We start from the raw sequence: 13,476 nt of genomic DNA, 5'->3' as shown, positions 1-13,476 counted from the left end.
TGTTCGTAGCACTTTTCTGATAACATTTGTTGAACTGTGGCCCAATCCTAAAAATAATCATAACTTTAACACTACCATGACATTGATTACTTTCTATAGCTCATCATTTAAACACAGGCAACATTTATCAGTTGCTCTGTTAAATATTTATCATCACGTGTGCAGTTATGCATCACAGGATAATTTGTTCAGATTTTCCTTTGCATATGCACCAGAAGCAGAGGACCACCAGGTGATGGTGTTTTCAGTGGCATAGAGAACCTGAGAGAAGTTGTAGTTGGCAACCAAATTAGCACCTTATTCCAGTTGGCAGGGGAAATGCAACAAAAGTGCTGCTTTTGTTGCATTTCCCCAAACAATGTCTTCTTAGACATTGTTTGCACTTGTCTTTGTTCAAAATAAATATTGATTTTATTTGTAGGTTGAGGTGTGTTTGCTTATTCATAAATGAGATGATGGTTAGGGATGTATGCCTTGATAGATCAAGAATATTCATACATATATACTTCATTTTATGTTGAACTACTACCACCACTGTCCACCACTTTTTAGTATCAGTGCTTGTTACTTTAATTTGTTGCATTAGCAAAAAAAAACTCTGCAAAAATGAAAGAAATCCCGACAGTCAGTAAAAGGTTTTCCAGGAAACTCTAGTAATTAGGCCACAGATAAAAGCCTTTGTGATCAATGAATGGGCTTTTACTTTAATTAGTTTGTCAATATTTTTTACATATATTGCAGTGAAAGATTTTTGCCATTTGACAGATTTCTAACAGTTTTTGCCTTTCCATCACACTTAAATGTTTTAGATTATCAAACAAATGTTATTATCAGAAAGAAATAAACCTGAATTGCTTTAAAATACAAATAACTTATTTATTAAAGGGAAATGTCTATCCAAATCCATCTTATGTGGAAAAAGTAATCACACCCCCTGTTCAATTATGAATTTACTGTATACATTTTTTGAATTCTGAGTTTAGTTACACAAGAAACATCCTGACCTAATTTTGGCAGACCACAGAAGCTATCTAGCAACATGAAGTAGGCCAAAGGGAACGCTAAAGAAATTGAGAAACAAATTCATTGGCCAATAGGTCTGTAAAGGGTTACAAAACTATCATTAAGGCTTTGGGACATTGGAACAATGGTGAACCTTCCCAACAATGGCTGGTTTATGAAAATTACCCCAGGTGCACATCTGCGACTCATCCAGTAAGTAGAAGAATGACTAAGAAAGACATCTAAAGCATCCCAGGCCTGACATTCTTCAGCTGAGGTTGATGTTTGTGATTGAATAATCAGAAAGAGACTTGGGGAGCAGAAGGGGAGGGCTTCAAGGAAACACTGACCAAAAAGAGCATAAAGGCTTGTTTCTCATTTGCCTTATGATTATTCAAAACTTTTGGTAAAATATTCAGTGAACTGATGAGACAAGGGTGGAAGTTTTTAGAAGGTGTGCGTTTCATTATATCTGGTGTAAACCTAAAACAGCATTTCACAAAATGCACTATACTGGCACCTGGACATTGTTGTACTCTAGTACTGTGGTGTTCTGGGCTGCTTTGTTGCTTCAGGCCCTGGATGGCTCACTGTGGTTGATGGAGTCATGTATTCTGCTCTATAGCAAAAAATACTGATAGAAAATGTCCAGCCATCAGTTTGTGACCTTAAGCTCAAGCACACTGGGGTTATGCAGCAGTACAATAATGTGAAACAGCAATAGCACCCCTAAATAGTTCCAAACAAAGCAAAAAATAGAGGGGTTTTGTGTGGCTTAGTCAAAGACTGGACTTCAGTCCAAAGGATACATACCCAAGAATTATTGGTTTATAGGTCAATTACAATTGCATAGTCAGGTTGACTCAGATAGCATTATTCTCTTGCTATATAAAATATATTCGAACACTACTTTTGATTTACTCAGGTTATCTTTATCTGACATAAAATTAGTGTGAAGTTTGAAAAAAGCAAAAATATAAGATATTTGTGAGTGAGAGGGTGCTTTTCACAGCATTGTTTATGCAAAGAGACTGAATAAGGCACAAAGAGAATTATTTCACTTGCAGAATTCAGCTTGACCGATATGATCAGTCTGACAACCAAAAGGTATGCCTTTCCTACATCGGCCCCTTGATTTTTGGATCAGATTTCACTTCACATCACCACTCGTATTTCTGAGGAAATGGTAGACAAGCACAGATATGAGCAGGATAAAACACGCAAAAAGCCTGACACAGACAGAGTCAACAAGACAGAGAGCTCCATTCACATATTTCACACAACAATAACACTAAAAATGATTCACCGGGTCAAACTGCTGAAGTCAGAACCTCAAGGCCTCTACAGCAGTGGGCGAGCGCTTTCCCCCGATGTGCCAAGTGCAACATGTTTTTTTTCCCAGCACAAACACAGAAAAAGCGGTCTGTGTGATTCACAGTTCATTAACGCAAGTCTCTGCCATCATCACTTGTTGTTTGATTCACAAAACAGATTTCGAGGGCTTGGCACAGTGCCTCAGCAGGGCTGCATATCAATCAGCCCTGTGCACCCACTGGCTGATGATGGGGGTCGATTGGTCAGCCTGTGTTAATGACGCACAACAAATCTCTTAATGTGGGCCTATTAATTGATCAGCACGCTTCACATGTGAGAGAAAGACATCAAACAGACAGGGGAGAGAACTGAAGCTAAATAAGAGGAGAATTTCACATCATGACAACTTACACGCAGCTCTGATTGTGTATTTTGAGGATTAATTTCACCACCAGGGGGTCCTCAAGACCTTGAAGTATTTGTTAGTAGTCACACCAAAGAGTTTAAATCCGTCTTAAGCCACATTAATTCCGGTAGTACTCACTTTTGTAGTAGTGACTGGTGTGAAGGGGGAAGAGAAAGCTCTCACCTCAGTGCCTCAATGCTGGCCGAATTTCACGTCAGTATTTGCTCGTAACATAGAGGTTCTCTTTATAATGTGAATGAGAGCGCAAAACAGAATGACTCCACTGTACTTATGACTAGCAGGCTCTTATAAAACGAGTTAATTGTTAAGGGCTTATTAACAGACTTTCAGTAATGAAGTATGCATTACTAACTGTGAGTAAGGGAGTCGGATAATAAAAACAGACAGGCTGATAAATGTTGCGTGAAGGGAAGAAGAAAGGTGTCAGAACAAACACGACAAGCCACGCCTTGCTGGGTCCCTCGGAGAGTCACAGATAAAGTTAGTGAGCCGACGGTTCAACGTGAGTCCTCCTTACCTGTGAATGTCCGGGTCAGTGAGGTCCAGTCACCGCGTCTGTCTCTGCTGCTGGCACTGCTGCAGCTGCTCGGAGCGCTCTCTGTCTCACTGAGGCTGGACTGAGAGGCAGCCTCACCCGCCTCACCCGCAGCAGTGCTCCTGACGTCACCTAAGGGTCGGACACCCAGCGAGCCAATCAGCGCCCGAGATGCGGCGCTCAGGTAAAACGGTTCACTGTACTCGCGAGCGAGTGACTCCACTTGCTATCATAGGCGTGGAGGTTTGGCAGGGACTGTAACAAGCGACACCTGCTGCTAAGTACAGTCTGTATAGATGTGCATGACACTGCTGATACAACTGAATGATACTAGCAGAGGCGGCAGGTTTGCATGGTGCCCAAGGAGAGAAGCTCCATCTGCTCCACCACACACAACTAAACACACAGCCACTTCTCAAATGATACATTAAATATAATGCTAATGAAAAACATCACATGAGTTTAACGCAGAAATATTTGTCTGGTGAAAATTAATATTTATTATACTGTTGGGTGAGGTTTCTCTAATCTTCCTCTTGACAGCATCCCACAGATTCTCTGTGATTCTTAGTTTTGCTGTCCATTAATTGCACAGTGACGCAATGGTCATTAATCCAGGTATTCCACATGTAGTGCGGGTGATTAGTCCAACAGAAAAATGAAATCAGCATTTCCATAAAAGCTTGTCAGGAGAAGGAAGGACGTGATCTAAACTTATCTGGAAGATGGCTGTTCTTTGGACTTAATAAAACACATTGGACAACACTAGGAGAGCTCCCCAAAGACTGTGGAAACTTCCCACTGGTAATTTGTAATTGTCTCTAACCTTTGTTTTCATACTCTGGAACTTTGATTTCTAAATGAAGAATTAATGAAAATCTGAAAATAGGACTTTGGACCACCAAACTACAGTCTAGTCATTTGCCTGAGTCATATAGTTCTGATATTGTCTAAAGTTCAGGAGATACTTAACACAAGGAGTATGACGATTGTAGGCCATATCCTGGATATGTCTGTGTGTGGAGGCTCATAAAGTACCGACTCCAACTGCAGCCCAAACCTTGCTGATCTCCCCGAGCTCTTGTGCGGCTTTTGCTTCACAATCCTCCCAAGCCTGTGCTCATCCCTGTTGTTTGGGCAACTTTTTCAAACACTATTTTCTCTCGACTCAACTTTTTTCATAGCACGCATACAGTGCTTTGTGAACAGCTGATGTCTTTTGCATTTATCTTTTTGCGGTGTACCCTATAGGACACTGGTGTCAAACTCATTTTCATTTTGAGGAATATCAATATTGATTCTCGTGATTCTCCTTGATGGGTCACTTGTGGCAGACGGTACTTATAAAACTAACCATTAACAAACTGTTTAAATATTAATAAATATTTGTCTTTGCATTCATTGGGTACTTCTTCAAGCTAAACATTATTATACATCTTTTCACATTCATATAATTTGCTAGTTCACTGGTAAAACTGTTTAGATTTAAAAAAAAATATATATATATATTTATGCGTACAAATGTTATCATCAAGCTATGGCTGACCACATTTGGCCTGCAAACCTTGAGTTTGACTCACGCTGTAAGAGACCACAGTGGAAACAATTCAAATCAGCAGTGTTCTCTGTGGTATGACCACAACACAACATTTTTGTTTAAAAAGTCCTTTACAGTCTTAATGAATATGAAGACTTTCTGAGAAGTCAACAATTTAGTTTTCCTTAGCTGTGAGGTGTAATCATTACAATTGTGACCTAAATAAATATATCACTGTGGATGTCACTAATATGCAAATTGGGAGTTTCCATTTTTAAATCAAATTTCTGAAATAGAATGGCCTTTCAATACATTGCAATTTATATATAAGAATCTGTATGGGGCCACATGAATTCGAAATGTTTAAAGTGGAAACTTCAGATGGGGTTGTCCACGATGTAATGACCCCTAGTTATAGATTTTATGAAAGACACCTCTGGGTTTCAAATGAGAGTTGGGGCTTTTGACGTGTTTGAGAGCTAAGAACTGGATAGGGTGCCCAACTTGTTTTGCCAATATGGATTCTGTTTAGTCAACATAAATGAGTTCCATGCAAGAAGCACGTTATGAGGCCAGGCCCACTTAGCACCCATCCAGCTGGAGAAAAATTTATATGGACTCAATATAATACATAATGGCTGGGTTGAATGACAAAAACAAGATGTCCCCCTTTAAGAGATCCCATATTGTCCCATATTGTCCCATATTGTTGGTTTTTATTGATGATGCCTGGTTGTTTTGAGTCCTGCTGTAGTTCTGAAAATATTTTTAATGAAATTTTTTCTTTGATGTTTATGCCGTGACTGTTTTACTTCTTTTTTTTATAGACAGCAATGTACATTATTCAGTTTGTGATTGATTTGGTTTGGTTTGTGGTTTTTGAGAGTGGTTAGGCATGTCAAGTCGGTTCAGTGCAAAGTGCATGCTTATCACATTTAAAAAAAAAAAAATTTTCAGCTACCATGCATGCACTGATGAGCATGCCAAGAAAACGGATCTTGAGATTTTGAGATTAAAATATTAACCAATAACAGCAGCTTTAACACACCTAATGTAGGCGTAATTTAAAAGAAAAGGGTCAAGTATCCACATGCTAATGATATCCAGTAACCAGTTGTGTTTGATCTTGAGAGAAGGGCTTAAGAACCAACACAGCAGCAAGCCAGATGATTTTTAAAATTTCTTCTCCTTCATGTGTGGGAACCTTATACATTATTGGCCAAAACGTCAGTCGGAAAGCTGACATCTCCAGAACTGGTTCACGAACAGGTGTGTGCTCTTTCTCTAGCATGTATTCAATAATTAAGCCTTTAAAAAGTGTGGAGTTGGTTTCAAGTGTGGCATTAGCATTTGAAAGCTGCTGTCAATGAAGCTCTCAAGCAAGTAAAACAGGATATGCTAAGAGTGCAGATCTTTCAGGGACTGCAAGGAGATCAGGAGATAGCACTTTGGTTTGCTGTAGGGAAGAATCATAGCAGATGAGCACAGAGGGTAGGAAACATGTTTACAGATGTAGACCTCAGTGCTGAAACATTTATTGCATGCAAAGTCCACAAGGTTCAATAAATATGAAAAAAGACACGCAATGTAATGACTCTACTTTAATATTTTACATCATTTTAAAATAACTACAATTTCATAGCTACCGGTTTAACTTGATTAAAATTTACCAACAGTTGTGATAGGTTACTACAATGTGCTGTAGTCTGCTGGAGAAAACAATTAATCTAGAAACTTATTTTTACTTGTAGTTTTGGTTTCAACCTCAGACAAACTTGAGCGAAGCTTACTGCTGCCACCTCCAGGCTGCTACATAGACATGGTGTCCAACGTCTGTTCTGTTTTCCAGATGGAGTCTCATCAGACTTGACATATTTTTTTCAATATTGGTGGATGTATTTGTTGCCAAATTCAAGCAGGCTATAATGTCTAAGTTCTAATTAATGCTCATATAAAGGACAGAACCTCATAATCAGGTATTCTTACATCAAATACAGGGCAGTCCTGGACTGAAACCTTTTGGAAGCTGCAAAAGAAATGATATTGGGGTGGAGGCTCATCTTTCAGCCAGACAACAACACTCAGCAAGCAGCTAGAGCTTCTACAGAATTGTTTATCTCTGTCTGTTTGTGTGTTAGAATGGCCCAAAGTCCAGATTTAAAACACTCGCCATCCTCACTGTTTGCAATGATTCCTCACTTTTGTTGTAAGACACGATTATAAAATACTTCATGTTGGTCCATCTCTTAACATTTATTAAGGTTTGTGGTTGTGATATTAGGGTTCTGTTTAGGTTAGTTATTATGAGAAAATGTGGAAAATATCTGAATGAACATTTGAGGAAAATAAGGTGTTATACGCCTCCAAGTCAGCAGGTGGCAGAAGTTCATTTACGGACTTCGTGAAATCGAAGAGGCAACATCTAACTTCACTTGTGCTGTTTCCACGTGTGAGCCGTTCAGTCACATTGGCAGATCAACAGCGACACAATGAAAAGACCAAGTAAGTGTATTTACATACAGTAAATGGTCCACGAAGAGCAGCTTTTTAATGTTTTAATGGACCGGGTTGTCCATTTTGTTCACTGGGGTCAGGTTACATGAGCTTTTTCTAAGACTAATCGAGGTTTAACCGAGCTAACGAAGCTTTCATTCTCTTCAGAGTTAAGGAAAGCAAGTAAAAGGGTATCCTGCTCCAAACGTTATAAAATACAGAAGAAGGTGAGTGGCTTTTTGTCGTATATCAGTGTTTTTACGTTACTACCTTTATAGATAAAATATCTTTGAACTACATTTCTTGCATGTTTGCCATAGTACATCATTACGATACGTTTTTTTTTTTTTTTTGCATGCTTATGTACACAAATTACATCGCTGCTTCTCCCACAATAACCTTAGTAATATTCCGCTCTGATCTCAGGTTCGGGAGCATAACAGAAAGTTAAAAAAAGAGGCTAAAAAGAAAGGATTGAAGAAGCATGTAAAGAAGGATCCCGGAGTGCCCAACAGCGCCCCCTTCAAGGAGGAGGTCCTCAGAGAGGCAGAGCAAAGGAGGCTGCAGGTGGGCTGGCATCCGAATAGCTTAGTTTAGATGGGTGTAAAAAGTATTTAGCAATGATTTCTTTTTTTCTGGCTGTTGGTAGTTAGTTTCCATGTGCATATGTATTTTTTGAAAAACTTGCTTCTTTTTTTTTTTTAGATTGAAGAAGAGAAAGAAAGGAAACGACAAGCCAAAAAGGAAGAGCGGGCCCAGAAAAGGAAAAAAGAGAAGGAAGCCGCTGTTAAAGAAGCAGAACCAAGCGCCAAGAAGGCCCGAACGGTAAAAGTCCACCTCAGTGGGCATTTCTGAGATAATTTAATCTGATGGGGACCGTTTATGTTTTAGTAACTGGATTACCTCATCAGTAGCCAGTACTGAAACACCACTCCATTTTTTATTTTTTATTTTTAATTGTTGTTTTACAAAGCAAATTATTAAATGCAAATGCTGCAGTTTTTTCATGTCTGAAATAAGCAATAATACAAATATATTTTTGTTTGTAGGTAATTTTTTTTGTTTTGTTTTTACGGCAAGATAAATGATTATGGTGTCTGTCTCCATCTGTTTGCATAGGACACCACAGAAAGTAATTCAGTGAAACGTTTAGCACCGAACAAGAACTCAAAGCAGCACCTCTGCAGTGAACTAAACAAGGTATACCTGCACCCTTACAGTGAGGTCTGGTACAATACACTTCAGCTTTACTCACAAAGTCACCTCTTGCAGGTAATAGATGCGTCTGATGTTGTAATCGAAGTCCTTGATGCTCGGGATCCTCTGGGATGCAGGTGCCCACAATTGGAGGAGGCTGTGCTACTGGGGGGCAAAAAGAAATTACTTTTTGTGTTGACCAAAATAGGTAAATGGAAATGAGAAGCTGTCAGCTGAACCGAGAAAATAAAACTTTATTTGCTCTTAACATGATTTGATTTTCATGTTTTGTTTTTGTTTTTTTGTCTTTTTTTTCTGCTGCAGATCTTGTACCAAAGGAAAATGTAGAGAAGTGGATCGAATGTTTACAAAGGGAGTTTCCAGTTGTGGCATTCAAAGCTTCAACACAAATGCGGGACAAAACTGTGGTAAGATGTGATTTTCAACATTTAAAAAACATTTTACCCATTTCGATAACATCTGTCTTAGATTTGCTACCTCACAAATTGAGTCTAATATTTTACAATCAAAAAAATTGATTTTTGAGTTAATGACAGAGTCCAAAATTGACTACAAAGTCAGGAATCAAAAAAGGAGCCATTTCACTGCTTTAGTTTAACAATTGGATCTTGGTTTTTTTTATCTGTGTTCTAGTTTAGACGTCTGCATTGAAGCGGCTATCTTATCATTTGTAGGAACAGAAATTCTTAAAGATTACAAACTGTACTTTAAAGAACCCACATTTAGGTTTTAGTTATCTAAAAAAAAAAAAACAGACATTATAAACTTTAGGAGATGTAAATTTGCCTAACTGCAATCTACAGATTCTTACCTTTGTTATAAAGTTTCCAAAACCTGCCTTCATCCTCTAGTGTTCTGAAACAGAAGTTAAAGGCTCAAACGGATAAAATGGAGCAACTTTATTGCAATACATTCAGCCTTCCTGGCTGCTACTGTGTCATTTTAATTCATGTAAAATATCTAAGATTGGTATAAATTAGTTTCCTGTGGAAGACGACTCCTACTCATACCTGGAGGCAGAACGAACAGTCGATCTCTCTGTAGAAAATGGTTTCCTTTCTAAATGGCTAAGAACGTCTTGTCTTTATGTGGAGGACTGAGAAAGTTGAACAGCTTGCCCAGTGCTGTTCTGACTGGTTATAACCTCCGAGAATAACCAACAAACGGCACAGTTTAGTCCCTGTATCAGGAGGGACCATGTGTGCTTTTGTGGAACATTTGCATAAAAAAAATATCTGTTGTGGTGGGTGTGAGCTCTGTCTACCTTTCAATGTGTCTAGGCTAACTGAGTCGATCACGTTGTGCTCTTTGTTCATCAGAAAACCAAAAGGAAAAGAGTTGTGCCCTCCAACGAAGTCCTGGACAGGTCCAAAGGAGCAGCGTGTTTTGGCAGCGAGTGTCTCGCCGAGCTACTGTCGGCTTATGCCGCTAAGACGCAGAGCGAAGCCGCACTCAAAGTGGGCGTTGTTGGTAAGTTTATTCGAATCGGTCACTTTGCTTGCTTAATATTATAAAATGTATCAATTCCTATCCTTTTTATGAACTTTTTTTTTCTTCCTCCCAGGCTTTCCTAATGTAGGGAAGAGCAGCCTGATTAACAACTTGAAAGGGATGATGGCATGCCATGTTGGTATTGCAAAAGGCACCACAAAGTAAGCAAAGAAAAAATGTTTGTGGCTAAAACATCTTGCCTCCAAAACATTGTTCATAATTCAACATCCTCTTTCCTGCACGTCAGAACCGTGCAGGAGGTGCACATGTCCAAGACCGTGAAGCTAATGGACAGCCCGGGCGTCGTCGCTTCGCCGTCCAACCCAGCAGCCTCCATGGCCCTGAGGAGCCTGCAGGTGGAGGAGGGTCAGCAGACGGTGCTGGATGCCGTAAACACGTTGCTCAAGCAGTGTGATAAGTCGCAGGTACTGGCTGTTGCAGTCAGAGAGAATGTGAGAAGGAACTGCTAAACTATTTTTGCTAACTTTTATCTTCTTGTCTCAGGTCATGCTTCAGTACACCGTCCCAGACTTCAGGAGTTCCCTGGAGTTCTTGACCTTGTTGGCCAAAAAGCGAGGCTTCCTGCAGAAAGGCGGCGTTCCAAACATGGAGCAAGCAGCAAACACTTTCCTTACCGACTGGACAGGGTGAGCGTCGTTTTTGTTGGTGTTTCGTAAAAGCGGGTAGCTGTGTTGTTTTGGAAATGAGGAAAAAGTGCAATTCTTGAGTTCTCTATGAAGACTTCTAATCCAACTCTGATCCAAACCCTTTAGCTGGAGCAAGTGTTTGGCTTTTGTGTCATTTAAATTACACAAATTAAATGTTTTATTGCCCCCCCCCCCTAGAGCCAAATTAAGCTACCACTGTAAAGTGCCAGGTAACTACAGCCTCCCAAACTACATGACTGAGGAAGTGGTCGCTGAGATGCAGAACGGCTGGGATCTAGCCAAAGTGAAGGCAGGCAACATGGAAATTCTGAAAGGTATAAATGTTACAGCTGAGTTTACACATTTAGAAGCTTGTGAGCAATTTTTTGTAACATGAAAAAAATGTGAAAGTTTGAAATGGTACGATTACGTCTGTAAGGTGCTGTACCTTTCGTCCAATTTTATATCTTTATCCCTAAAAAAATATCTTCCACAGGTTTAAAATTTCCAAACCTGGCTAGCAGCATTGGCTTCGTCTCCAGAGGGCCGACTGCAGGTCTGCTGACGGTGGCCGCCGTCCCTGAAGAGCGACCACCTGCAGAGAGGGAGGCGCAGCGCAACAGTGAGAATGACATGGTAATGATGCATAGAAATGCACTTGCATGGCATTTGTTTTAACTTCTGGAAATGAGGATAAAAATGCAAGTCTTGATTTCTTTTATGAAGACTTCTAATCCAACTCTGATCCCGATGACTGATTTTAATCACCGTGTCTCTTAGAGCACTTGGATACAAACAAATAAATAAAACTTCTGTCTGCTTTTCTTGCAGCCTGGAGAAACAGAGGAGTTGCATGAAACGGAGGAACTTGAGAAGCTGCAGAAAACAGTCAAAGGTATTTTTATTTTTTGCATAGATTTTTATCGGTTTAAATATGTGCTAATAAATAAGCATGGTAATGTTTTGCCTTTTTATTGCAGATAAACCCAGTAAGGTTCATTTCCAGCCTGTCCCTGTCGACATCAGCCTCTCTACCGTTTATACAGATGATGCTTACGACTTCAACACTGATTTTAAATGAACTCTCCCCTTGATTCATGGACTCTTTTCACCACCCAGAGCTGGAACTACTCATGACGGAGAACAGCTTTGTGTTTTTGTTTTTGATCCCCGGTTGTTAACTAAACCATGTAAATGGCACAGATACCCATAAACTAGCCAGGCTACTGCCATAAAGTAGTGTGGAAACAAACTGCTGATTGGTCAGATTATATTACACATGGATGGAAACACGTGGTGTGCACAGAAATGAATCCCTGCATCTTTACTCCTATTTTATCTTTTCATCAGACCTGAGTTGTCTTAACTTCCAGACATTGTCCACCTGATTCCACATTGAAGTGTTGGCTGAACCAAAACACGGAGAATTGTTTTCAGTGATTACTGCTTTAAACTTTGCTCCATTGTTTGCCAGCTGATCCCATTAGGACTTGCATTGAGCTGTAGAAAACAAAACAGGGAGTTACAGTGGTGAGAACTGTATCGTGTTATGGAAATATGGTCTTTAAAAAGGCTGAGTCACTTCCAGGAATGTGGTTACATTTGCTTATCCTGCTGTTTGACGTCACTATTATTAGGCCAGGTGCTCTGAAACTCCTGCTTGTACTCAAACCTAAAGAACGGTGAAACGTACCTCCACTCATGGATGTAATTTAACCCTCAGATAGGTTTTTCCCCCTTAAATCTACCTATCCACCCTTACCAATCAAGATAATTTGATACCTATGTGACTGACTTTCTTATTAAGCAGTTGTGTATATACTTGATTGTGACTGGAGGTTATTTGCAGAATCTTAATCTATAACCGTGTATATAGATATGCACCTACAAACTATTAAATCAAAAGTAGAATGTGTCCTTTTTTTCCTTAAACAATGTTTACATTTTTCCCCTATAAAAGTAGTAATTTCACATTTTAGGAAACAGCAAATATACTTTATTGGTATTGTACGAAACACAGAACCGCAAACTACTTAAAAAGCAAACGAGGCATGCAGTATTTGTGCAAATGCCAAGGCAATGCAGAGGTTAGTGGTCTGTTTATCATTAAAAATCCACAGTGTAACAAGGAATGTTAGTGTTCAGTTTTACACTAGCGTAGTTGGGCAGGGGGGAAGTTTGAGGTTGTATTTAAAGTGGTCAACTTGAGGTTTTTAAATACTGGTTAAAAAAAAAGGTTGGATAAATCTTGTGTGCAAAAAAAAAAAATCCTAAAGTATTTTAAGCACTGACAGCCATTAGGAGAGTTAGCACACATATATACACACTGGCCACTATATCATTACTGCTCTGTAAACAGAAAAATCCTTTATCTTACTCTAAGCTATCATTTAGCAACAGTTAAGCTTTTATTAAGGCCATAATTAAGCAATTACAATAAATGACCATTTCTCTTGGCAGCCTTCCAGCAGTTTAACAAGTATAAAAAAATGTAATCTTAAATTTAGACAGTACTGCTTTTGTTTAGTACATTTTAAGCTTTGAGTTTAACTTCTGTGTCGAAGCTAAACTGAGGACCAACAGATATGACTGGCTTTAAATAAGCAGCTGCATGTGGTTCATCTGGTGGAATAGGGTTCCTACTAATTAGGAATGCAAAATATTAACCCTCTGATGCTTGAATTATGAATCCCTGAGTCAAAATTTTTTAAAAATCTGTTTTTACTCTTTGGGGCATTAAAAAAAATATGAACTTTTTTTTTCAAACATTTTTTTCAGGAAGTTACAGAAATGTCTACTACAGTGGACTGCA

At 39.2% G+C, this 13,476-nt stretch overlaps 2 protein-coding genes and 2 non-coding genes across 5 annotated transcripts in view; 3 read left to right on the top strand and 1 right to left on the bottom strand.

The window, feature by feature from the left end:
• Positions 1-3,399, bottom strand: part of camk1b (calcium/calmodulin-dependent protein kinase Ib) — a 40,620-nt gene extending 37,221 nt beyond the window's left edge. Inside the window, exon 1 of one of the 2 annotated variants that reach the window (XM_008409293.3) lies at positions 3,261-3,399. The gene's annotated coding sequence lies outside the window, so the exon portion shown is untranslated. The remainder of the gene's footprint in view (positions 1-3,260) is intronic. The other variant, XM_008409292.3, reaches the window with a different exon arrangement.
• A 3,776-nt stretch (positions 3,400-7,175) lies between these two features.
• gnl3 (G protein nucleolar 3) lies at positions 7,176-12,579 on the top strand. The gene is made up of 15 exons (XM_008409291.3): positions 7,176-7,317; positions 7,477-7,535; positions 7,735-7,875; positions 8,014-8,133; positions 8,428-8,508; positions 8,581-8,713; positions 8,830-8,933; positions 9,846-9,996; positions 10,091-10,178; positions 10,265-10,442; positions 10,522-10,664; positions 10,863-10,999; positions 11,161-11,300; positions 11,496-11,559; positions 11,645-12,579. The coding sequence occupies exons 1-15, from the start codon at positions 7,305-7,307 to the stop codon at positions 11,743-11,745; spliced, it is 1,653 nt and encodes a 550-aa protein (XP_008407513.1). The 5' UTR covers positions 7,176-7,304; the 3' UTR covers positions 11,746-12,579.
• LOC145551792 (small nucleolar RNA SNORA47) lies at positions 9,616-9,747 on the top strand. Its single transcript, XR_014087712.1, has one exon. It is a non-coding gene; the product is annotated as a small nucleolar RNA SNORA47 (small nucleolar RNA).
• On the top strand, positions 10,716-10,789 carry LOC145551790 (small nucleolar RNA SNORD19). The gene has a single exon (XR_014087710.1). It is a non-coding gene; the product is annotated as a small nucleolar RNA SNORD19 (small nucleolar RNA).
• Positions 12,580-13,476: the final 897 nt, after the last annotated feature.

This window comes from Poecilia reticulata, chromosome 5 (assembly GCF_904066995.2).
Source record: "Poecilia reticulata chromosome 5, P_reticulata-male-v2, whole genome shotgun sequence".
Lineage (NCBI taxonomy): Eukaryota > Metazoa > Chordata > Actinopteri > Cyprinodontiformes > Poeciliidae > Poecilia > Poecilia reticulata.
Note: the sequence above shows the minus strand (reverse complement) of the source record. Positions and strands in the feature narration are given on the sequence as shown.